We start from the raw sequence: 27,397 nt of genomic DNA, 5'->3' as shown, positions 1-27,397 counted from the left end.
TAAAACTACCGTGCTGCCTTATGTGACCTTGTCTTGTAAAACTACCGTGCAGCCTTATGTGACCTTGGCTTGTAAAACTACCGTGCTGCCTTATGTGACCTTGTCTTGTAAAACTACCGTGCTGCCTTATGAGACCTTGTCTTGTAAAATTACCGTGCAGCCTTATGTGACCTTGTCTTGTTAAACTACCTTGCTGCTTTTTCTAACCTTATCTTGTAAAACTACCGTGCAGCCTTATGTGACCTTGTCTTGTAAAATTACCGTGCAGCCTTATGTGACCTTGTCTTGTTAAACTACCGTGCTGCCTTATGAGACCTTGTCTTGTAAAATTACCGTGCAGCCTTATGTGACCTTGGCTTGTAAAACTACCGTGCTGCCTTATGTGACCTTGTCTTGTAAAACTACCGTGCTGCCTTATGAGACCTTGTCTTGTAAAATTACCGTGCAGCCTTATGTGACCTTGTCTTGTTAAACTACCTTGCTGCTTTTTCTAACCTTATCTTGTAAAACTACCGTGCAGCCTTATGTGACCTTGTCTTGTAAAATTACCGTGCAGCCTTATGTGACCTTGGCTTGTAAAACTACCGTGCTGCCTTATGTGACCTTGTCTTGTTAAACTATCTTGCTGCTTTTTCTAACCTTATCTTGTAAAACTACCGTGCTGCCTTATGTGACCTTGTCTTGTAAAACTACCGTACTGCCTTATGATACCTTGTCTTGCAAAATTACCGTGCAGCCTTATGTGACCTTGTCTTGTAAAATTACCGTGCAGCCTTATGTGACCTTGTCTTGTTAAACTACCTTGCTGCTTTTTCTAACCTTATCTTGCAAAAATACCGTTCGACCGTATGTGACCTAGATAAGAACGTTTAGTACGACTTTGTTCTACCGATTTCATCGATTCTGAAACTGTTTCTCGTTCATGTAGATGAGGATTTCTCTGACGTCACTGAAGCTAAGCGAACCTCTGACGTCACTGAAATTGAGTGAATATCTGACGTCACTTGTGCTTGTGCTGTGTATAATGACGTGGATGCTGTCTTTGTGTTCTGCTCGTAAGTGGTCTATTTTTATAGTTTAGAGTTAAATATCTACTACTGCCCTCATCTATATCGTACATGTTCACGTCATTATTTTCATTTATCCTGCGACTGGTACTGTCGGTGTCGAAATACGCCTACCACATACATTTTTGCTGTATTAGGCAGTGACGGAAAACAGCTGTACTTGAGCATGCGCGGTAATTCGACAGAATTACTCTCAGAATTTACTTAAATATTACGTTAAAAATTTGAATAGTTGCTGAAATAAGCGATGTAACTTGTTGTAGTGAAAATGTTGGTCCATGAAAAAAAAATCGTTGTTACGTTGTTTAGAACTATATTTCCATGCGGATCACTTACTTTGGCGTCCGTCATCAGGCAAATCAGCGTAGCGTTAACGTCAGATAAAAACAAATTGGACAATTAAGTTACAATAGCCTGATTTTCAGTCAATGTTGCAGGATAAATAGAATACATGGTCAGTGTCTTAAAATATTATTCAGAGGTTCGCAACTTTTATCTCTCTTCAAATCTGGTCAAAATGCACTTCGTCGTTCATGACTAGTAACGATTTGTAGAACAAGTAGACGGATGTACGGACGGCGGGCGGACGATGGACGGATGGCGGAAAGGGCTTGGTGAAGTATTAAGTAAATAAATAGTAAATAAAAATAAACAAATAAATAAATATTTGTCTTCTATTGTTTTTCTTTACATTTTATTTAAAATTAAGTTTTACTGATACACATGAAATCTATTAAGAGATGACATTGATTTAGACTCGTGCCCATGTTCTGTGTTGTAGGCGGCCTTATTTGTATGAAGTGTCAAAATATCACGAATAGTGGTAACTGTAGCAACACCACCATGTGTAACGACGGCGAGGTATGTACTATGACTGCCGTTCAGGTCACGTGATGTAAGTTACGTCAAGTCCGATAGTTAAACGTTATTGTAATTGTATTATAATTGTTTAAAATGACCTATTACCTCACCAAACGTATCGGATTATCACCCACTGAATGTAGGTCTATAATACAAACACTGGCGTTTTATTCCCTCAGTGGAAGCGAGGTTCGGTATGTCGGCTTTATGGCTTGGCTTCACCATGAGAGGATTTGTTGTAATAAAAAAATAAACCATTTAAATTTTCTCTCCGATGAACATGCTTCCATTTTCCCTTTCTTCTTCCCTTTTTAGAGATTTCTCCCAAGGGAGCTAAACATATGCATTTTCAGAACGTAAGTTGTGAGTTGTCTCCCTTCCACAACCCATTATATTCATATCCATAACAGGTGACAGAAATTGGGTAAAAAAATCTGTAAATTATTCTAAGAAAAGAATAACTTAAGGGGCATTCCAAACCCAACTCCGGTGCAAAGGTGCCACTGGGGTGGATTTATCATATCAAACAAAGCAAAATGGCACTTTTAAGAGTATGTGTGTGTGTGTTTTTTTTTTTTTTCATTTTCAGCACGAAATATCCACACCCGGTGTCAGAGAATGTTATGAAGAAGGTTGTTCTCAGTGGGTGTTAAGACAGGTTCAAACTGTCAATATACAACTTAAAACTTTCTGTTATTTAACTCGTAACCATTTGTCTTGAAGACGCTTAAGCTTCAAGTTCAACGTTCATCAACGCAGGCATTATCCACTGTGGAAAATATCTTACTCGATTTATCACATAACTACCCTGTTATCAGTGTTATAACACCCATTACATAACTACCCTGTTATCAGTGTTATAACACCCATTACATTACTACCCTGTTATCAGTGTTATAACACCCATTACATACATACCCTGTTATCAGTGTTATAACACCCATTACATAACTACCCTGTTATCAGTGTTATAACACCCATTGCATAACTACCCTGTTATCAGTGTTATAACACCCATTACATAACTACCCTGTTATCAGTGTTATAACACCCATTACATAACTACCCTGTTATCAGTGTTATAACACCCATTACATTACTACCCTGTTATCAGTGTTATAACACCCATTACATACCTACCCTGTTATCAGTGTTATAAAACCCATTACATAACTACCCTGTTATCAGTGTTATAACACCCATTTCATAACTACCCTGTTATCAGTGTTATAACACCCATTACATAACTACCCTGTTATCAGTGTTATAACACCCATTACATAACTACCCTGTTATCAGTGTTATAACACCCATTACATAATTACCCTGTTATCAGTGTTATAACACCCATTACATAACTACCCTGTTATCTGTGAAATAACATTCATTACATAACTACCCTGTTATCAGTGTTATAGCACCCATTACATAACTACCCTGTTATCAGTGTAATAACACCCATTACATAACTACCCTGTTATCAGTGTTATAACACCCATTACATAATTACCCTGTTATCAGTGTTATAACACCCATTACATAACTACCCTGTTATCTGTGAAATAACATTCATTACATAACTACCCTGTTATCAGTGTTATAACACCCATTACATAACTACCCTGTTATCAGTGTAATAACACCCATTACATAACTACCATGTTATCAGTGTAATAACACCCATTACATAACTACCCTGTTATCAGTGTAATAACACCCATTACATGACTGCCCTGTTATCAGTGTTATAACACCCATTACATAATTACTCTGTTATTAGTGTAATAACATCTATTACATAACTACCCTGTTATCAGTGTAATAACACCCATTACATAACTACCCTGCTATCAGTGTAATAACACCCATTACATAACTACCCTGCTATCAGTGAAATAACATCCATTACATAACTACCCCATAATAACTCTTATTACATAACTTGCATTAAAACATAAAGTTACATGTATTAAAACAGATATGATTGGAGAATCGTTTCCATCATTTCAATTATGACGTCATTATTTCATGGTGTTATATTCATCAGGCCTTCGCAACACAAACATATCTAGCATCACTGACGTGTCCTAGAAGGGCGAAACAGCTGTATGATGTAACATCACTGACGTGTCCTAGAAGGACGAAACAGCTGTATGATGTAACATCACTGACGTGTCCTAGAAGGACGAAACAGCTGTATGATGCAGCATCACTGACGTGTCCTAGAAGGACGAAACAGCTGTATGATGTAGCATCGCTGACGTGTCCTAGAAAGACGAAACAGCTGTATGGTGCAGCATCACTGATGTGTCCCAGAAGGACGAAACAGCTGTATGATGCAACATCACTGACGTGTCCTAGAAGGACGAAACAGCTGCATGATGCAGCATCACTGACGTGTCCTAGAAGGACGAAACAGCTGTATGATGTAGCATCACTGACGGGTCCTAAAATGACGAAACAGCTGTATGATATAGCTGCACTGACGAGTCCTAAAATGACGGAACAGCTGTATGATATAGCTGCACTGACGAGTCCTAAAATGACGGAACAGCTGTATGATATAGCTGCACTGACGAGTCCTAAAATGACGAAACAGCTGTATGATATAGCATCACTGACGAGTCCTAAAATGACGGAACAGCTGTATGATATAGCATCACGGACGAGTTCTAAAATGACGGAACAGCTGTGTGATATAGCTGCAATGACGGAGTCCTAAAATGACGGAACAGCTGTATGATAGAGCATCACGGACGAGTTCTAAAATGACGGAACAGCTGTGTGATATAGCTGCACTGACGGAGTCCTAAAATGACGGAACATCTGTATGATATATCTGCAGTGACGAGTCCTAAAATGACGGAACAGCTGTATGATATAGCTGCACTGACGAGTCCTAAATTGACGAAACAGCTGTATGATATAGCTGCACTGACGAGTCCTAAAATGACGGAACAGCTGTATGATATAGCTGCACTGACGAGTCCTAAAATGACGGAACAGCTGTATGATATAGCTGCACTGACGAGTCCAAAAATGACGAAACAGCTGTATGATATAGCTGCACTGACGAGTCCTAAAATGACGGAACAGCTGTATGATATAGCATCACTGACGAGTCCTAAAATGAGGAAACAGCTGTATGATATAGCATCACTGACGAGTCCTAAAATGACGGAACAGCTGTATGATATAGCTGCACTGACGAGTCCAAAAATGACGGAACAGCTGTATGATATAGCTGCTCTGACGAGTCCTAAAATGACGAAACTGTCGTTAAAAGCAGTTTGGTTCTTTACTTTGCTATACTTGATATAATCCGATATTAGTATTGAAATGTGTTATTCATGTATATTGTTGTACAATCTGATTGATTTGATAATTTGACCATGAATCTATCTAATTAAATGATGTTTACACGAATGCTTGTAATAGATCGTGCATTCGTTACAAAACGAATTAATATAATAGAAACTCGTGATGTATTTAATTTTTACCTCGAAAGCGCCAGGCAAACTTAAAAATCCACGGGACTCATTACACAAACTTCGTTTAAAATTGAAACTCTTGTTTAATATCTATTATTCATATATTCATATACTATTTATTTGAAAACGACACTTCCGTATACATTTTGTTAACGTCCAACAGGAAATTGTCCATACTTATCATATCCTAGTAATTCAATAATATAATGTATCAAAAGATATAAATTATGTTTGACGTGAGGAATGTGAGTATTGATAGCTAAGTACAATCGTATTGTGGCCAGTCCTTTGAATTTTTTCACCAATGATATCTCAATGCCACCATTTTTATCATTTGAAGACTCTTATATTTGTCTCTTTTTATAACAGTGTTAGCTTTATAAGAGTTCCCGATATCATCTCCCAGACTAGTCTTATCGATCTCGAATACCAGCACGAGCGCCGGAAGTACTTTATAGCCACAGCGGAAGTACGCTTTCAGAAAGCACAGTATAATATGAATGACCAAAATTTAATAGACGTTTCTGGTTTACGGAAAGATACGGCTTATGATATCGAACCACAAACGGAACTTTGATCGTTCCAAACCCCTATACAGAGTTATAGCTTCTGGTAGCGAAGCAAACTACCGAAACATGTAAATATAATATCCTGATTTTTGTTTCGTTTTGCCAGGATTGTTACGCACGAGAAATAGTAAGAAATGATGGGTCAACAATTTTAGAAGCGGATTGTCTCTCCCATCAGGTAAAGACGAAATAACTATAAACGCTTATTTATATCAAGTTTGTCTTATTTTCCTTTTTTATTTTTTTGGTTTTTTTCTGTCTGTTTACAGTAATTCTACAGCAAAGTGTTTGTGATGAAATTCTAATGACCAGGGATATTAAACGTCATGCCGTATTGAAACGTGGTATTTTTAATAGATACTGGTCGTGATATTGTCATCAGGCCCTACTTCCTCAAATCTTTATCAAGTATCTAGTGATTTCTTTCAAATTATCCTCGATACTCCAGGGGTTACAATCACCACATCCTCGATACTCCACGGGTTACCATCACTACATCCTCGATACTCCAGGGGTTACAATCACTACATCCCCGATACTCCAGGGATTACAATCACTACATCCTCAAAACGCCAAGGGTTACGATCACTACATCCTCGATACTCCAGGGGTTAGGATCACTACATCCTCGATCCTCCAGGGGTTACAATCACTACATCCTCAATACACCAAGGGCTACGATCACTACAGCCTCAATACTCCAGAGGTTATGATCACTATCGCTCTCTACAACCCTGGAACATGTCATCGCAAAATTGAAGGCACAAGTAATATGATTGGTCAACGGGTTCCAGAAGATAAAAACTGACCAATCACAGGCTGATACACTCCTCTGAAGATGACGGATTACTGTTATGCGACCTCGACTTTCGTTTGATGTACATCAAGTGATCAGAACTAGTCTTAACCACATGAAACCCATGGAGTATCGAGGATGTAGTGATTGTAACCCTTGGTGTATTGAGGATGTAGTGATCGTTACCCCTGGAGTATCAATGATGTAGTGATCTTAATCCCACTCTCTTTGTAACACAGCATTGCTCATGACTTCCAGTAAGTTCTTTGTAATACAGTTGGACACGTGACTGCTAGTTACACATCACTGTTGTTGACACAAACGGAATTCAGTTGATATCCGGGCACTCATGTCCAACCAACGATCTAAAAACAGGTATTAAAGTGACAAAGGGAGAGAAGGGAAAACATATGAGCATATTTTTTAATGCTTTTTTCATATTCTAGGGGCCAAAGGTTTTAGTTACGCACGCATTACCTTTCCAAGAAGTGATTGAAGTTATGACCTCGTTAATTCAGAAATATAGGTAGACATGGCTAAGGACCTCCTGTCTCTAATGAACACCCCAATACGTATGCCGAAATCACAGAATATATGCCAGTGGTGTTATACGGTACCCATGACCGTGTCCACACAGAATGGCCTTCAATGGTTTACTGTCTAGTACGTTATAGTAATTAACTGTGTCACATAGCCAGACATAATTATCCTACCTAATAACTCAAAATCAGAAATAAATACCATTGTATATAAAACCTTCATCGCCTCGTTTTCGTGGTCAGGTTTGCACAGTCCTCCACAGTCCAATCGTAACCGTGGGTAGACGTGACGAGACAAAGGCGGGTAAAAAACACGGACGTGTCGTCACGAACTGTAACAAATGCTGCACAAAAGACCTGTGTAATGAACACATTTGTGACGTAGGTAAGATGTAGGTCACATGATTATGTCTTGATATACCCAATACAGAACATTGGCACGTGTCAGAACATTGGCACGTGTCAGAGAGCATTTACCTAGTATTGCTGAATACACACGCTTCATGTCCGAAATGTGTCTAGTTCATTTGACTCACAGAAAAGAATTAGCCCCTTTGTGCTTCGTGAGACAAAATGAAAATGAAAAAACTCAAGTCAGAAAAAGCACTTATCTTAACATGGTCCTACCTTCATTAAGCCTCCTAGACTACACGACTAATTTCCAAGTGGTCAACATAATTTTATTATTCAAACTTATAGAAAGTCTGAACTGTGAAGCGTTGCCTTTTACACCTTATGAATAAAAGCTTGCCATAGCATAGTTATTAAGTAAGTGGTATATGGTGATAGGTCCATGACTTTGTATTAAAAACATAGAAACTTTACACTAATTTCCCTACAGATCCCACTTTGTCCATCCTGTTCCTAAATATAATTATGTAAAGAACAATTCTGTTCACTTTTTCTTCATTTGTCATTTCTATTGATATCCAAAGCCACACTTTATATATAATCGCACACAATAATGTTTCTGTTCACCGGAAGCTGTACCTACAGGTCCGATTTCAACGTCGCCAGCGAACTCTATCGTAACTACGCCAACGTCCAGTACACTAAGAAGTTGTTACACTTGCTCTGACGTCACGAAATTTACCGACTGCACGGTGATCTCGACATGCGCAGCAGGGCAGGTATAACACTTCCGGTAAAATAACAGTGTGATATATAAGGATATCATCCCATTGTAGGACCCACGTGAATCTGTCTGCCTGTTTGTCTATCTGTTTGTCTGTATGTCTGTCTGTCTGTCAGGCTATAGTTTTGTATGTCTGCCTGTATGTCTGTCTGCCTGTATGTCCGTCTGTCTGCCTGTTTGTCTGTTGTTACAACAAAATTTCACTACCGTGACCTAAACTTATGTTTGGTTGCTAAATTTTGAACCTTGACATTTGAAATATTTCAATTGATTTCGATAAAGTACAATTACATAAGATGCTATGATAGCTAGAATGAAAACCTCAGATATTGTAAGCTGCTACTAAAAAACGTGATTGCTTAAAAACTGCATTGCTGCCATCATGAGCGAGAGATTATATCAGAATAAGGCCTCACCATTCTTTCTGATTATTGTTTTCAATCATCTCCTTCATAGAGAGTAAACAATTACGGTGGATAACACAAGAGTTGTCGTCCCTAATGATAACGAACACAAACAGACCATATTGGGTCAATATTCATCTACACTGTAACAAACTACTGATACAAATCATGATAGATTCCCTCTAACTTCCATCTACAATGACCGATTTCATAATTGCAATCATTTCATTGTGATGAAAAGTGTTGAATTGTTCTTTTTATGTCATTCATTGTCCGACTCATGTACATACCTTTTTGATTAAATCATTATTCCTTATCGAAGGTGTAACCCGTGCTGAGGAGCAGACATTCGCACTGCGAGTCATCGCCGTTTCCCAAAATGATGACGCATGCGCTATGTGACATTAATTGTATTTTTAGTCACACTTATCGTTATCCTGACGTGGTCATTCAAACATAGGTGTACATAGAGATGCGGTACTTTTTTTTATTGTACAATAATGATAATCATACAATATATAAAATTCTCCCTACTGTACAATATTTATTAGTTACATTCATCACTACTACTTGAATTTTACAGCAATGTTACACCACACGTGCTACTCTAGGAGGAAACACACACTACTCCATGGGATGTGAAGACAATCAGGTAAGATAACGGAGACAGAACGTGATAGGCGTCACGGACTCTCGGGGGGTGTACACCATCACGTGACGAGGTCCTCGAATACGTCACCAAAAGACGTTCTATACACATTGTCAGATTTCGCGCGGTTGGATATGAGTGCAAAATCATTTGCTCTGATGGGTCGTCCAATAGGTGGGTCATCTGTATTTGTACGAGGTGCACGTGCAGCTTGATAAGCTGCCAAGTCAGTTTAAGGAAACACATTATATTTTTTCCGACATTGAACATTTTCGCAGTATCCATATAAGGTGAATATTTATCAAGTCATTGTGTAACACTGGTAAAATGCTAGCCGCAATATACCATTCGGCTAGAGAGAACATCTCTTTAGCTCGGTTGGTTGAGCGTCAGACTAGTAAGCAAGGGGTCCCGGGTTCGATTCCTAAAGGAGGCATTGAGATGAAAAATGACCTGTTACAATTGTTTTATCCTCTGGCCATGTTTCAGATTTGTCCGCTTTATACCAGTGGTAGTCAATCGCCTTTCTGCAAACAATGCTGTGACTCTGACCATTGCAACATCGGCCTTTGTGGGTTACATGGTAGGTATAACATTACAAGGGAAGTAACCCGTACACGAGATGAGTTAAAGCATCCGTGAAGACGTTTTACAGTAGCTAAGCTAGCTTTGAAGCACGCCAGGCGTGTTAGGGGAAGTTACTCTTACAAAACAAAGTACAGGAAAGATCAAGGATTTTACACCCGATTTGGGGAATATGTTGGGAACATATAACTTTCTGAAATTTAACCTTGAATGTGTGAAGTACACAAAAATCGCAACTGTTCCTGTCAACTTCCGGTGTGTCTGGAAGTATGATCTTGGCTAATCGGAAGTTAGTTATGTATACAATCAGGCGGACACACCTACAAGATTATCTACCTCAGGTGTAAGAGTTACGCTTTATATCAACTTCCGGTGTAAGAGATACGCTGTGTGGTGCATTGAAATCCCATACCTATTTGATATAAATTAATATGTGATACAGCTTACATCTAACTTATTTTGTCTCGTTTCAGTATTACCAGAACTTGTAATTAAACCGTTTAATCGAACATTGGAAGTGGAGGACGTCACCAAGCTTCGATGTGAAGCAGACAATTTATCCAATGCCACGCTCACATGGACGTTTGAATCGCCTGTAATTTTACAAAAGTTATTTGTGATTGAATTAATGTATATACTGCGGTCCGGCCTGAAAATGTATTTATAAAAAAGATTCTGAATAATTATCATGAAATAAAGTAGGCTATAGTCAGTAATCCTATTAGACACTGAAACATTTTAAACCAGACACAATTCAATTCTGTATTACAGGTACATGTAATTCACACACCACACACAATATGTAACTAAATCTGTGACAATAACACACCACATATGCTATATACAAATCCTGCTAGATTTAAAGACAAATCCTGATTTCATTTTTTCAGACTGGTTCCACGGTTTTACCAAAGCCGCTGACATTCGGGCCGAGAAACACAACAGCATTCTTTCAGATAACAAATAACCACTTCGGCGAATGGACGTGCACAGCGACTAATATCTTTGGTAGTGCCTCTGCGTCTGCTTTCATCTCACATTGTTAGTATGACCATCCTCAATAGCAAGCTATCATGTAAAAGTATGACCTAGGGACTTTATTGTATTGTATCCGAGTTTACGATCTAAGGCCATTATCCAAGCCCCAAGTGTAATGACGTCATCAGCTCTAGTGATTTGTGTGTTGTGGTTTTGCGTCTTTGCAGCAGCTAGTCATAAATATACGTTGTCCACGACTGATAGGGTTTAAAACAGTCATCACAACGAAACCCAGGCAGTCTATATCAGGATATCAAGCCTGGTTGAAGTACACAGACAACAGGGAAAGCACTCTTTACCATATTCTATAGAATGGCTTGTTTTAGTCAGGGGAGATAACCCAATACGTTCAGCATTGTCGTCAAACACGTGGTATTGCCAAGTAGGGACGTATAATCTATATTACAAGGAAGTTAGAACGAAAGTCGTCTGAAGGAATCGAGGCTTTAACCCCACTTGTCGACTTTGTAGGATGACGTCATGTATATAGTATACGGACATAGTAACCCGTGTGGGAATGCCACAGCACAATGTCAGAGATGAAGTTGTGTTTTTCTTTACTGTGTAAATTTCGTTAATAAGACATGAAGCTCGACATCGTTCTGTCTGATTTCTGTGAAACTTACATGTAGAATTGTGCTCTTCCTCGGCGTTTAGGGATTTGAAGTCGTAATGAATTCTGATCGTCTTCTTTTTCAGTGTCGTCGTCATGAAGGTGTGACCACATCAGGAATTGTCGGGTCCCCACTGGTTATGTAACATTAAAAATGAAAATAAAGAGAATGCATTCACACAATTGTTCTAATCATATGTGTCTTTTATGAATTAACCCCTGTTACGAGTAAACGGTCACAAAGAGGTCAGAAGTAATATAACTAAAACAACTAATTCCATGATCCACGAGGACACAGAAAACGGCCAATACGTTCAGGTCCTCGAGGCAAAGGGAGGTAATTTAACTAATACTACAAAATTCAGTAATCGAACGAGACTCTGATCTTTTATCAGGTTAATTATACTCACTGTTTTAGGATCCAGAATGAGATGACAGTGAAGCTAACGGACGCAGACATGAAATGAATTTAGCTAAACATTTTGAATGAACGCAGGCGATAAACTTTCATCACGAAATTCTAACCCGGCAGCAAAGAAATTTCTGTATACGCGTACTGTTAACGTTTACTGAAACCTTTATCACGACCTCCATGCCAAGTATTCCGTTTTATTACTTTCAGCAACGTGGAATTTAAAAGACTTTATCTTGAAACATTTAGAAAGCATTTTTCGGTATATTATCATTACAGACATAACTCTTATGTGTCCTTAAGTAGCCCTGGTGTTTAATAGAACTTAAACCAACCATAAACTAAACTATATTAAAAATGCCGCCGTGTCTACGAAATGCTTTTCATTTTCTTCAAAAGTTCTCATATTGTGGCCCTGTGATGCACGATACTGTGGTCCAAGTGACTAGATACAAGACGGAAAAACAAACGTGTGCTGAGAAACTCTTTCTGGTACATGATTAATTCACAAGTTTTATAGGAGAAGATGTTACAGAGAAGTGAAAAATATAAATGTCCAAGCTGAGCTTCGAACACTTCAGTCGTAACCGGCCATTTCTATCTGAATTATGCCTTCATGTTGCACTTCAATCTTTTTTTTTTCTCTCTTTCTTTTTAGGAATTAATGAAAGTAACAGAGAGATTTCATTGATTTATAAAAAAGGAGCAATGAACAAACAAATATCAAACTAAAAGTTAGAGAGTTCGTATTTCGGTTAGAGAGTTTACATTTAAGAATGGTCGTTTAGAAGCTTTAATATACCGACTCTTTCAAACGCACGGTTAACATATGTGGGGGTAGTAGAAGAAAGAAGACACTTTCAGATGAATTTTAAATATTTGGAAAGTAAACCTTATAGAATGTCTCTGTGCTGTCAGATCATCTTATATAGTCAAGGTGTACTTAGATCTGTTGATGTTTGGTCTCTACGGTCACTTACATGAAAACTAGGATTATCATATAAATACAGGTACTTTTTAAAACAATATTGTCGTTATTTCTTGAGTGCATGAAGGCGGTGTATATTCTGATATGGATAACGTTCATCTACAAACTCAAATGAGCCAGGAATTGATTTAGACATGATTTATTGTAATCTATATGTAGAAATATAAACTTTTAGAACAAAAATCAAATTTACATGATTATCTCCAAACTATCATTGCAGTCGTAAATGATGCTAGATGACAGCCGTTTTGTCAATCGGTAAACGGTTGTCATAGTTATGATCGCGATTTTAATATACAGCTATATAGTGTTATTTAAATCAGATTTTGATAAAAAAAAAATATCAATACTTAAGTATAGTTTGTAAGTGTTACCTTACCAAATTAAAAAGTCAAACATAGTCCTAATATTTTATATTCTGTCCATGAATGACAACTGAAAGAATTTCAATGCTTGAATAGACATCTCTTACATCTTACGTGTACTGGTGCATTATAAAATTATAGGATTATATTTTTCGTGAATAAAGATTCCGAAGTCAAACATGGCCTGACCAAGTTTTATTGCTAACAAATAGCAATGAATTATTTCGTTGATATTTTATAACCAATGTATCTGAGAGGAGATGAGGTCATTATTACAATGCCTCCGTTAGGATTCGAACTCGAGAACATTGACTTACTACCAGTCCGACACTCTTGCTGAGCGGCATACTCTCACAGAGTTACTGCCCTTAGTTTCATATAGTGGCTGTTAATGATGGTATCGCGATAAGCTTAACAGCCCATGGAAATGTCGAAAATAGATAAAATATTAATTATTTGTAAGTAAATTTAAAGAATAAAATACTGTCACGTGGTTTTTTAAACAGATATAAGTGAGTCCACGAAATAAGACCAATTCTGATCCGGAATAGAGCTGCCGGTTTCCATTTCGAAAGTTAGTTAGAAGTGAGTACACCTCTCGCGAGAGTTCGCGTCAGTAAAACCGGCAAAAAGGAGTAAAGCATCCTACCAAGAAGATGTCAGGGCTGCTTGGATTCGAATTCCTGGACGATGTCCGGCGAATGAATAAACGACAGGTAAAGATAAACAGTAATTAGTTGTACGCCTCACGATTTTCACACAATGAAGGCTGCTATCTCAAGCTGGGAACAACAGCTGTTTACGCCGGCGTAAACGTCAACGTGTATTTATGTTTAGCATGGCTTTCGTCCTGTACATATGTCCTCCTGTTTCCCGGAGGGGGAATCAAACGACAGTTTTCAGGATCATTCATAAATTTAGGTCCTATGTCACAAAGAACATTAAGTGAAATGGTCAAAATAAAACCATAATGTTTTAAGTGTGTCCCTTTAAACACAAAATGAATACACCAGGAACATTTCAATGTCCTAATTCTACACATACCTTGTCTGGTTTCGCCAGATTCTCTAATAAGTCTTTCCGTCTTGCAAAATACATGTGTAATTTTTAATTTTCATTTTTATTTTATTAGTTTTGATGGGCCCATAGCCTCTTTGCCCACTCTATGTTTTAAAACTCTGTTGTGAATTATGGTTGAAAATTGAGTAGAGACGTCCAACAAAGACAACCCAGATTGTTTTGATGGTCTATCAAGTTTTTTTTGTCTGTATAGAGTTGATATTGATCAATTCGGAAAAGTAAATAGGGCATCAGAAAAATTGAACTTATAAGTACCAATGCTCTAACAGATCGGGCTTATTATATAACAGTGATTTTTGGGTCTCAGATATTTGAGTCTTGGACTCCGGCTTATCCTGTCGTGGGACTCACTCTAATTTGGAGAACCCACTATTTCTCTTAGTATGCGACTCATCAAAATTAAAAAAAGAATCTTATAAAAACTACTGTATAATTGGATGACCATCTACAAATAATTGTGTTAACATTGGCAAAATGGATGAGCAAACTTAAAATAGAGTTGATGAAATAAAGAAAAATGACCTTTCTCCATGGGTTTTGTTTAAATTTCATTGTTTCAATTTTTGTTGCTTTATTAAAACATAGATGTCTGGTCACTTAAGGAATTCGGAGAGTTTGTAGCAATTCTTGCTACCCACAGAGGAGCCATATCTAGCATAAGTTTGTATTGTCAGCTTACATTAAAAAAAAAACCAATCGAATAGATTGTCAATTTGAATTTTGATATCAGAATATATATATGTGCATGTATTTAAGTTTTTTGAAAACAATTTCTTTGAACACAAAATTTAAGACAGCTCATTGTTATTACAGCTATATTACCAGGCGTTAAACTTTGGCATGATTGTGTCGTCAGCGCTGATGATCTGGAAAGGCCTGATGGTGGTGACGGGTAGCGAGAGTCCCATTGTAGTGGTGCTCAGGTCAGTGGCTTTAATACACTTAGATTCTCTATAATATAAAATATTTGGTGAGTAGACCTTTCAAATGCTTTCCTGGCTACAGACATTCTGCAAAAATAAAACACAACTTAACACTCAAAATGTGAAAAACAAAACAAACACAAGATTCCAGATGTCCACAAAAAAAGTAAAGCACACACACGCAACTAAAGACACCTGATGAAAGAATGACGTGTGTACAAATCATAGTTCAGTGATATCCAGGAAGGTTTTTCACTTTTGAAATGATGCCTCAGGTTTAAACCATAAAAGAAAGTACCAAGGAATATTTCACCTGAATATGATTTTGTTTACTTTTTTATAGGATTGTATTAAAATTTGAAAATGATGTATAGACATTGAAAAAAATATAGAATAAAGGAGTCAATGATACAGAGCTTTTTATCATATTTATATTATTACTTTTAAGGTCAAAACATTGCATGTCTGAAATAGCAGGAAATAATACAAATAGGAAATTAATACATATTTACAAAGTAAAGGTAAACATATATAGACATTTTTGAAATTTTGAATACTGTCTTTGTATATGTATGGACACATATATGTGTGGTGTAGAGCCAGCGTTCAGTTTTGTTGCTTATTCACATTGATACCATTGGTTTATCGGTTTTCAGTGGGAGTGTGACATCATTGCTTTGTGCTATTGATAGCTGATGTTTAACATCAATTTTGTTGATCTGTTTCCAGTGGGGATGTGATGTCATCAATTTGTGTTGTTTGTTTTTAGTTATCAGTTTCTGTTGATCCGTTTTCAGTGGGAGCATGGAACCAGCGTTTCACAGGGGAGACTTGTTGTTCCTGACAAATTACCAGGAGGAGCCAATCCGTGTCGGAGAAATTGTTGTATTTAAGGTTGAAGGACGAGACATCCCCATTGTTCATAGAGTATTGAAAGTTCATGAAAAGTAAGAAAGAATTCAAAATATATGGATAAAAAAGCTGCAATAAATGAAAGGAAAAAAGTTCAATTGAAAGAAAATATGGAACTTACTGTGTAGTTATTTTTGTGAATGTTAAGAAGTATTTGGAGTTTTTTAGATTAAGCCAGATTTTCTGTACTATTTCTTTCCATTTTGTACAAAGATATGATCTATTTAATCCTTGATCTAATTGTCTTGTATTTTCCCTTTAATCTTATTTACAGGGAGGATGGAAATGTGAGATTTCTCACTAAGGGAGATAACAATTCTGTAGATGACAGAGGACTTTACGCCCCTGGCCAACTCTGGCTAGAGAAAAAAGATGTAGTGGGTCGAGCTCGAGGGTAAGATTAGCCATTTACATCCTGTACACATGTTGAAATATTTATGTCATACATTTTTGTGATGACAGTGGATGTTATTTTGTTGTCATTAGGAAAAGTGTTTGTATTTATTGAAATGTAGACATTCAACACTTTACAAAATTGTCATCTGTAATTTTAGTACTTTAGGTGAAAATATTGTAGTCAAGTTGCCCTAATGAAGCCTAAGTTTGAGTAACACCGAGCAGACCACATTGGTAAACACAAGTAAACCTGTCCCTAGCTTGTTTACTCCTTTGGTCATTTTACCCCTTTTCTCATTTGCCCATACTCTCAAATCACATGCATACTTCTGGAATAAAAACTAAGGTCACTGGAGCTAATCTATTTGTCACTGTTCTTCTCTGTGTTGACTCTACACTTGAACTTTGCAAATCTTCTTTGATTTAGAATGTATTAAAAAATGTTGCATGTTCACATGCTGTGAAAACACTGGTTTAAAGTATACCATATTATGATCAACATTCAGAAGGTCAGAAACCCTCACAGTTTTTCGTGCAAACTCCACCAGTATTATTTGGTTTCCTTTCCAGATTTGTACCTTATGTGGGCATAGTGACTATACTGATGAATGACTATCCAAAGTTTAAGGTAAGATGTCTGGCTGCCATTTAAATAGTACTGCTTTTGTTCTACAGTTAATACCAGGGGCCAAAACAACCGATTCGTAGAGGGCATAATACAGGAAATTCAATGTTACATTTGTTTTGTGTTTCCACTTATTAGTATTTCTGTATAAATTTAGATATCAACAATTCAAGGGGGCACTCGTCTTTTTATCTCTGACAGTCAAGATTCAAGGAAGGGAAGTAACTTACTCCCAATCACTGTAATTGTTTTATCTATGTCCAATAACAAGTCAACATCCCTACCTTTAGACATGTGTTGGTACTCTGGACTTATGAGCAGTGTATTTTCATAATGTTACTACTGTTTTTCACTTCCTCCAGTGTAATGTTACTGCTGTGAAGTGTTTTTCACTTCCTCCAATGGTGACAGTAGGGATAATATAAGAAATGCTGAATCACCTTATCAATGTGTTAAAAAAGTTGTTCCCCCAATATTTGGTGTGATTTGACAAAATAACACATTTAAATCTTTTAATGTAAAAAAAAACAACTGCAGAAGCAAGGTTTCTAATGAGTTAATTCTAATATCACATGATAACCTTGTTATTCCATGAATGTACACATATCATATTTTTGCACATTAAACACATGTAATATAGCATATTCATTCTTTTGATGCCACATTTAGTAATGAAAAATAATGAAGGGGTTATGATGTAACACAGAGCGGATATGACCTCAAGTTTGATGTAGAAATGTCTGTTTTCTCTCATCTTTGCATGAAAAATCAATAATAAAAAGGATCTTTAATTCATGAAAACTCATTTGATATGTGATTTATGAAACTTGATACAAATTTTTCATGTTTAGTTCACCAGCAAACCTTTGAAAACTTCTTGAACTTGTTTCATGATTTCACATGGAAACTCATGTAAGATCCTATGGATATTGTTTTATATGCTGACGGAGGCGGTCGTATGTTGGCATCATCTTTTCCGTCTGTCCGTCCGCTCTTTCTAAACTAATCATCAGAGTTTCATGAAACTTTCTCAATGTCACTACTACAATGGGTAGATGTGCATGAAGGGGCGATTTTTCGGTTCTTTGATTTTTATAAGATTTATGCCATTTTCAACTTTGTATCTGTAGCTTGCTCTTAGTGGAGCTTTGTGAACACAACTCCTCCTAAACTAATGATCAGATTTTCATAAAACTTGCTCAATGTTACTAGTACAATGGTTCGATGTACATGAAGGGGCAATTTTCGGTTCATTGATTTTTGTCAGATTTATTATACAGACATTTTAAAAGCGATAATTAAAAGTACCAATCTTGGTCTTTATATTTTGTGGTGACATATATTGTGTCCACGGCACTCTTGTTAAGACTGTAAAAAATCATGGATTTGTAACAAATAAGCATGCATATTTTTTTGTGATTAAGTATCCAAAATAAAGTTATGAATTGTATAATCTAATGCATAATTGTATCCACATTTATTTTTACAGTACGCAATACTTGCCTGTTTAGGACTGTTTGTTCTCATTCATCGAGAATAAATTCAGCAAAGGGAGGTAACCCAGTGTATGCAGCATTTGGAGAGAAAATCAATCTGGAGTTGTTTATGTCAGGATATGTTGACAGGGAGAACAAAGAGAAGTGAGACATGGCAATGTCACATCCTAAAAAGTAAAATAAGGAATCATCTTCACAACTTTGGAGTCATTTAATTGGTAACATTTCCTCTGATTAATTTCCGATCATTTTCATTTATCGCCCCATCACTAAGAGCTGGTTCTGTAATATTGCAATCAGCAATATACATACTGTTAGAAAAGTTCTACATCTTATTGCTAGAGAGACTAAAATTTCCTTTATTTTCTTCTTAGAATTTCTGTTTTTCATTGTTAAATGAAATTTCACGTGACATTTTCCCACAAGATAAGATCTAAGGTACATAAATGACACAGCCCTGTCAAAACAATTCTTTATGTAAATCAAAGTAAATCAACACCATCTGTGATTTTGAGTGAATGTTTAAATGTGTGAAGGAAGGATATGTGACATAAATATCTGTGATGTAAATATCCTTGTCAACACATTCAGATATACAATAACACTGATATGTAAAATGTGAGGAATGCGTATATCTAAGGGGACAAGTTGTCCCAATGACAATGAATTGGTGCAAGTTTAAGAGTTTGTAATCTGTATGAATGGCATTAAGGAGTGTATGTTGTCATGGTGATAGGGTGTATAGAAGTGCTGGTGTTGTAGGTGAGGATGTTGAACAGGTGTAGCAGTGATGGTGATTGGGTGTATACATGTGCTAGTGGATTAAATGAGTGAGAAAATTAATTAAGAATGACTATGTAAAATTGATCACCATTCAAATGTCATATTGATAAATACTACACATCTATAGTGAACATGTACACATTTCTAAGCTTTAAAATTTTATGATAAAACTTTCTAGATGTTAGGGGGATATATTTAAGATTGAAATTTTTGATGTATAAATTTCCATCATTCAAAAAGACTCTAGTGATAACAATGATGAAATGATACATTGTTCAATATTCAAAATTGTTTTCTATGTTTATTACTAATTGTAGGAAGGTTCCACAAAACTAGAGTAGCAATAATTTTATATGCTGAGTAATGTAACATTAACATATTGTATCTGAGATCATGTTAGTATCACGATGAGATTGTATGAGCAAAAGATGTGTAGATCATGATTCCAGATGTGTTAAGGTTGTATATAACATTTACCAGTTGGTGTGATTTATATTTAATTCTCTAGTGCAATATGCTATGTAAGAAATGATGTGTGATAGTGTGATACATAGAGTTCAGTCATTTTTTATCATAATTTCGGCGTGTATTGTCCTATAACATTTTGTAAGTTTGATTTTCTCTTGATAGTTCTCGCCCTTGCTGAGATTTTCAATTAAAAGATTTTTTCGACGAGATAGATCATGATAATGAATAATTTCCTAGTCTTTCTTTTTGATGTGACCTGTACATGCAGCAGTTTTTTAAGATCGTCTGAGCTAGTAAATCTATTTTGTATATATAGTCTCTTCAATAAAATTATCACACATACAAAATAAAATTGCTCTGTATTAAATCAAACAGATTCTTCTCTTGTTTTTTTACCTGTCTGATATCAGAAATGAAATCTTAGTTTGGTATTGGACTTTGCTATCCTACTGTCCTCCACTCATGTTTTGTTAAATTTGGAACAAAAACTTGTTACTGATATCCTTTTGTCAATTTGTGATCTAATGCCTTCAGACTGTACATTTGGTGAATTGTACTGAAGAATGCTGTAAAGATTTATGAGGAAATAAGCTTCCTTCTCGGTACTGGTCACAAGATATTTTCCTTCAGGTTGATGCTGTTACAATTTCTTTGTATCCGCCAGTACACAGAAAATAGACAGGGTCTGGTATCTGTGAAAGCAAACTACATTACTTCTCTCAAAATAGACAGAAAATATATCTAGATAAACTGTAGGTGTTGAGTTGGGCGTGTCCTTATTCTTGCTATAACTGGACAGAATATCTCTTTCAAACTTGGTATGTTTGTTGTTGGTTCACATTGACCCGATGTTGGACACAGTTTTACCATATTGTTCCACAATTTTTATTATTATTACAGTCTTAATGACCTGTCAACACATAAAAGGTCATTAGCGCCCTCAAACGGTAAAACACACAACGATCCAAAAAGGAAATAACATCAAACAAACTAAAACGTAAAAGACAAATATATTAAAAGAAATTCAAATGGTTATATTATCACAAAAGATTAAAAAATGGAAGTCATAGTCTATAATACAGACCAGCATCCTTCAGATAACCTAGAATTTTATAAACCTCAACAGTTTCCAAAAGGGTCTTTTAGACTTGTAATGTTACGGTAAAAAATTCTCGAGTAGACAGAAAGTCAATGCAGTCCAATAAAATATATTTAATCATGACTGGCAAGGACAACTTCGTCTCGGTTGTCTCTATAGCCTGGAGACCATGCACTGATAACAGGTTTAATGGAGTGCAAATTGTTATTGGTATATGTATTCCATTCCTCCTGCCACTGATCAAATTGTTTGATAAATGGTTTAAAATCAATAAATGAAGTTTAAAAACAACAGGTGGTAGAGATAAAGCTTCCTTTGTGGCACGATATGCTTTTACATTGCCTGGTATTCCCATGTGCCCAGGAACCCAGCAAATAGCAATACGAAAGTTAAAGGCAAGTTCATGATATAGTATTAATGTATTTGGAATGAAAATATTTTCGATATTTCTATTGCTGAGACTTTGTAGAATAGAAAGAGAGTCTGAATGGACAACAGCTCTCATTACTTTGTTTCTTTGAATATGTTCAAGGTCGAGGTAGATAGCTCATGATTCTGCCGAGAATATTCAGGCCTTTGGTAGCCTTCATCCATAGGTTTCATCTTGTGTAACCATGGCCATAGCAACTTTATCATTATCTTTTGAACCATCAGCATATCAATGTAGAAATGTTTTATTCTAACTACAATTTCGAGAAGGATGAACGAAACGTTCAACTGTCATTGTCTGATTTCTTCATTTCATGAAGTGAAAAGTCAACTTCAGGTGAATTCATGAGTTAGGGTGGAATTTCTATCGTTCCAAATGACTGAATTTGGTCAATATCAATATTTGTGTTTTGTAAAAGAGTGGAAATCCGAATACTGAATGGTGGAATGGTCTTTGGTTTGTTTCTGTTGAAACAGGGTTTTATATTTTGGATCAAATATAAGTGAAAAAGCAGGGTTTGAAGAATTTGACTTTAGCTGAATGGTGTATTGCAAAGCCAATTTATTTTGATAGCTATATAGTGATGGTTCATTAGCCTCTACATGGAGGCTTGCTGTAGGTGTGGTCTTAAAAGATTTGAGATATGAAGGTCTAGCAGATCCATACACAATGGAACCAGTCTAATTTTGATCTAATAACAGCTCTATAAAGTCTTAGCAAAACTTTTTTATCAGCTCCCCAATCAGTGTGGGACACAACCTTTAGAAGATTCAGTGCCTTAAGGCATTTGGCTTTAAGGTATTCAATATGTGAAAGGAACAACCTGTCGAATATTACACCGAAAAATCTGCTTTGCTCAACAACTGGAATGGGTACACCACCGAGAGACAGATTTGGATCGTTGTGTTGTTTCCGCATTTGACAAAAATGCACACACTGTTTTTGATTGTGAATATTCAAATCCATTTTCATCTGCCCAAGTTTGTAGTCGAATCAATAATCAATGTTGTAGTTGTCTTTTGATGGTATTCATATGCTTAGATTGATAGCATACGATGAAGTCATCGACATAAAGAGCACCTCCCATTGAAAGGGATGTTTTGACAATACTGTTAATTTTAAGTCCAGAACTCGCTGAACTAAACATGTCTACACACATCTGGGTCATTTGATGTTAAGTGCACAAACCTTGCTCCACTGGAGTCTGAACCCTCCAAACAGTGTCATTTAGTAATGTAGTTCTTCCTTCTTAAAACGTTTTTCTTGGGAAAGTATTTGAATGATGGCATTTTTTTTTAATCAGTTCTACTTTGAATGTCTCAATACTGTCATGTTACAGAGTGAAGGAATATTATTATTGTTATCAATGTAAAGGTATCAATCTTACCATCATTACCAGCCTTCAAAACATACAGTAATGTTATAATAAGATTGAAGTTTTTGCCCTGTATGTCTAAGTTGGAAAGGTTATCTCCCTTGAAAATATCACCATGACATTCACTACAAATTTCAAGGGATATAATCATACCAAGTCATTAGAAATATTACCTCCATTAGTAGATGAAGATACAAGAGAGTACAAAACAACATTGTATTATTTATAAGGTTTTTAATAATCTAACTGCATGATTTTTATCAAAATAACTGGTCCAACAGACAGACAGAAATTACTGCTGACATTCATCATCTACAGATATACAACCATGGATCACAACTTGTTTATCTATAGTAGAAATCTTTATACAATAAAAGTAGACAGGGACATCAAAGTATTCACAAAACCCGTAAAAATAACAAGTTATTATGAAGAACATTCATTGCATTCTTTTCTAAAGAGAACATGCTGACATATGTCACTCTAAATATCATTCATGTGATTTCAGTTCGGTTACCTCCCTTTGAATTCACATTCAAATATAATTTTTAGGTTACCTGAGACAAAGTGTCATGGTGACCTATTCTAATACCATTCATTTGGCGTCGTGTGTTCATGAACAATTTAACACTTTCGACTTCTCAAAAACCCCTGATCCAATTCAATGAAATTTTGCAGACACCTTCTCTGGCCTAAGATGAACCAAAATTGTAAATTATACAATCACCATCATCCTCCCACCCCTCTGCCCCAGGGACGGGCCAAAAGTATGATAGAATCAAATACTCTTCATGAATGGAAGCATCTTAAGATGCTTTAATTACCAAAATGAATCTCATATTTCTTCATGGGTAGGAATATTGTATTTTAGACTTTACTGTAATTTTCATAGAAAAATTGCATTTTTGAGCATGACATTGGTCATTTCCCACTGGAAATAACTGTATAAGAATTATCAGTATAGAATGACAGTTTAGATGGTATGTATGTATTGACACTGTCTATATTCAGTGTCACTATTTCTGTTTCAAGACACTTGATAACTATTCTTTAACCTTTATATTCAAGATTGCTTATTTCAGGTGACTGTCAAGGCCACTAGGCCTCTTGTTCTACTAAACATCTCAGTCAATGTCTATGTTAATCATATGATTTCATGTGTCATAAAATGTCTGGATTTTCAATTTCGCTGTGTTGTTTTCTCTATTGTGATATTCCTGTTTGAGGGATTTTAATCATTTAACAAAAAAAGGGGAAAAGATGCATCACAGTAATATAGAATCAATCCCAAAATCTTCATGAAATTACAGTATATTTTGCCTCAGGCACATAAAATAATCAAGTGAGACCTACTCGTATTGTCTATTTCTAAAACCTATCCTCAATAACTAACAGTTTTATGAAAACTGTATAAAGTTCACAACCCATTTTTCATGTTGCATGAATTTGAGAACTCATTTATAAAATGTTATTCAGAACAAATATAATTTTGGCTATATAACCATCATCAAATCAAAAAGTTATTCTGGGATTTACAACCCTGGTAATATGTTTTACACGTGATTAAAAACAAATTAACAAGTGAATTCAGTATCAAGTTTGAAACAAACCTCTAACAACCTTGGAACTAGACATTCTGTCCTTGAACACAAAATGGATGTAAACATCAAATCCTACAACCTATAACAAGTCACAGAAAAAAAGAAAAATAAAGTCTGTTTCTGCTGACTGAATATACCATTTTACTCTGTAGGTCCAAAATAGAGTCTATTTTGCAAAATTCCATTAACCATTTTACCATATAAGGCTGATATAAAGTCTGTTTCAGGAAACTCAATCCACCAAGTTACCATAAAACACCAAGATAGAGTCTGTTTCACAAAATTCAATCTACCATGTCAAGCCAAAATAAAATCCGTTATAGATAACTCAGCTTAATAACTTATGATTTCTAACATTTAATAGATTAAGGACAATGAACTCTACCTTCCAAGGAAATTATTTGCCAACACATTTATATGGAATTGACTTGTTTTGAACACATGGCAATGTCAAACAAACAGAAAATATTTAATGTTTACCAACCTTGTACAAAAATGTACATTACACGACTTTCAGTAAAACCTTACCATACAGTTTTATTTTCTTTAGGTAGTGAGATGTCTGTATGTTTCTTCTCTCGATAATTTCCTGTTTCTAATTTCTACATAAGCCCATCTGTACAATTAATTTTTGTCGTACAGTATATAAACCCTTCAAAATGTATTATATGTAGAGTTGAAAAAATTTTGTAGTTTGTATATATTCAGTCATATCTGTGTAATTATAGGTTAGTTTGTATATATTCAGTCATATCTGTGTAATTATAGGTTACCATGGGAATGGGTCACGATACACAGAATTTTCTAAATATATCTGTCTAGAAAGATTTCATGTGAAAGGTAGAAATCTTGATAATCTTGCATATGTTTAAAAATCTTTATACAATGCTCACAAAAATATTACATAAAATATCACTTTGTCCATCCTCACTTCTCTGGTCAATCCTATCAAAGTATTGGGTCAAGATAAACAAAAACTATTATAGAGTAGGAGCTAGACAACATATTTGATGATATCCTGTGAAGTGTAGAAAAGTAAACTGATACGTAATCTCGTATATCATAAACATGATCTACACTAGTCATACTGTAATGTACAAAAGTCAGGAAATAAACACATGCAGTAAGTACAAGTTTGATATCAACAAACATTTCTCACACTTCCTGTGGTTTTAACTAGTGTTTAACACTGAACATATTGGTCCCAGGGGTCTCCAGGAATGTCAAAATTTTTGGTTTTTTGGACAGAGGCCATTTCAAAACAAAATGAATAAAAATTTGATTCAATTAAAATAGTTTGTAAAAGTAAACATGAAAAATGAACATTTGTTTTGCTAGGAAATCCAATTAAACTGAGAGTTAGATACGACATATTATCTACAGATAAGTGATACAACATATTATCTACTGATAAGTGATATTTAGGACTAATATTTCAGTGCAGGACTCGTGTATTTCCTGTGTATCTCACTCCATTTTTGAGAGCCCAGTATATCTCTTTACTACCAGACATCTCTAAATTTTAAATATGGTGCTCTTGACTAAGAAGAGACAGTGCAAGCTTCCTGCTTAGTACAAACACATTATACCTGAATGGTAAAATAAATATGGGTCCTGCTGGTCATTGGACCATAAAGACCTGTAGTTGTAGCTTGGATTTCAAAGTAAACTGAAAATCACCATTTAATCATGGCCATCTTGGATCATTTCAGGCAAGTTTGATCCGAGACCCAATGTTGAAACTTTAAGTTTAAAAGGTGTTTTTCAAGATGGCTGCCATATAAAATTTTGTACCAACCTGGAAAACAACACTTAAGTTACAACCACTTCAGGACCATTTCTGGTAAATTTACCTGGATCCAACTGGTATAATTTGTCAATAAAAAGGAAGTTTAGCATGACCATGTTAGGATCATTTCTAATAAGTTTGAGCCGAATCCCAGTGGTGGAATTCAGAAGACATTTGAAATATAAAATGTCTTAGCCAGCAAGGACATGGAAGAAACATGATTAGCTTTACTGTATTTAATTCTAATGTTGTAATGCAAGGTAGTATTATCTTGTGTCTCTTTTGTACAACATTTATTTTGGAAATGAAATAAAAAAAAAAAAAGTAAAAAGTTGTTGATTAAAACATACATATAAATCTGACTAATCTTCTACTTAAAAAATTGAACTGTGACAAAATTAAAAAGTGAATTTTCATAAAAACTGAAAAGAGACTAAACACTACACAAATATTTAACAGTGAGAGGTCTTGGAAATCATTCTAGTATTTCCTTAATATTCTTTATATATACAAATATGTACGGAAAATTATAAAGAAAATAATATCAACAAAACTTTTCTACAAACAATTTGGATTTTGTAAGACATTGTTTTGTTTTGATTCAAAATGGAACCTAACTAGTACATACAATACTTAACATGAAGAATTTTATAAAAATTATTTCCCAATAAAAAGCACCATCTGAAAGTTAAAACAATTAAAACAACACTTTTCAAAGTTTTTTTTAAAAATCTGACAGGTTTTTATCTTTTAATAACACAACATCACTACCACACAATTCTCAGCACCAAATCATCATGTTTATGGTCCAAGTATTCGGACATATTTTTTTATTCACATATGACATACATATGAAAATAACTCTTTTGATTCTATAATTATTATTTGAATGCCATCCTAGGTATAGG

General features: G+C 35.5%; 2 protein-coding genes across 2 annotated transcripts; both read left to right on the top strand.

Moving 5' to 3' along the window:
* The first annotated feature begins 928 nt into the window (after positions 1-928).
* On the top strand, positions 929-11,142 carry LOC132553241 (uncharacterized). Its single transcript, XM_060217470.1, has 9 exons — positions 929-1,055; positions 1,849-1,928; positions 6,095-6,166; positions 7,567-7,708; positions 8,308-8,453; positions 9,446-9,514; positions 10,001-10,094; positions 10,570-10,691; positions 10,987-11,142. The coding sequence occupies exons 1-9, from the start codon at positions 929-931 to the stop codon at positions 11,140-11,142; spliced, it is 1,008 nt and encodes a 335-aa protein (XP_060073453.1).
* A 3,003-nt stretch (positions 11,143-14,145) lies between these two features.
* Positions 14,146-20,567, top strand: LOC132553213 (signal peptidase complex catalytic subunit SEC11A). The gene is made up of 6 exons (XM_060217443.1): positions 14,146-14,228; positions 15,406-15,515; positions 16,313-16,462; positions 16,702-16,821; positions 17,394-17,451; positions 18,938-20,567. Exons 1-6 carry the CDS (start codon positions 14,169-14,171, stop codon positions 18,986-18,988), a joined length of 549 nt encoding a protein of 182 aa, XP_060073426.1. The 5' UTR covers positions 14,146-14,168; the 3' UTR covers positions 18,989-20,567.
* Positions 20,568-27,397: the final 6,830 nt, after the last annotated feature.

This window comes from Ylistrum balloti, unplaced genomic scaffold (assembly GCF_031769215.1).
Source record: "Ylistrum balloti isolate Yb309-2 unplaced genomic scaffold, AGI_CSIRO_Ybal_v1 Utg370312, whole genome shotgun sequence".
NCBI lineage: Eukaryota > Metazoa > Mollusca > Bivalvia > Pectinida > Pectinidae > Ylistrum > Ylistrum balloti.
Note: the sequence above shows the minus strand (reverse complement) of the source record. Positions and strands in the feature narration are given on the sequence as shown.

Coding starts and splice junctions, on each gene's coding strand:
- LOC132553213 (XM_060217443.1), top strand. CDS start 14,169: ATGTCAGGGCTGCTTGGATTCGAATTCCTGGACGATGTCCGGCGAATG. Junction 16,463..16,701: donor GTATTGAAAGTTCATGAAAA/GTAAGAAAGAAT, acceptor TCTTATTTACAG/GGAGGATGGAAATGTGAGAT. Junction 16,822..17,393: donor GTAGTGGGTCGAGCTCGAGG/GTAAGATTAGCC, acceptor TTTCCTTTCCAG/ATTTGTACCTTATGTGGGCA.
- LOC132553241 (XM_060217470.1), top strand. CDS start 929: ATGAGGATTTCTCTGACGTCACTGAAGCTAAGCGAACCTCTGACGTCA. Junction 7,709..8,307: donor TGAACACATTTGTGACGTAG/GTAAGATGTAGG, acceptor GTTCACCGGAAG/CTGTACCTACAGGTCCGATT. Junction 10,095..10,569: donor CGGCCTTTGTGGGTTACATG/GTAGGTATAACA, acceptor GTCTCGTTTCAG/TATTACCAGAACTTGTAATT.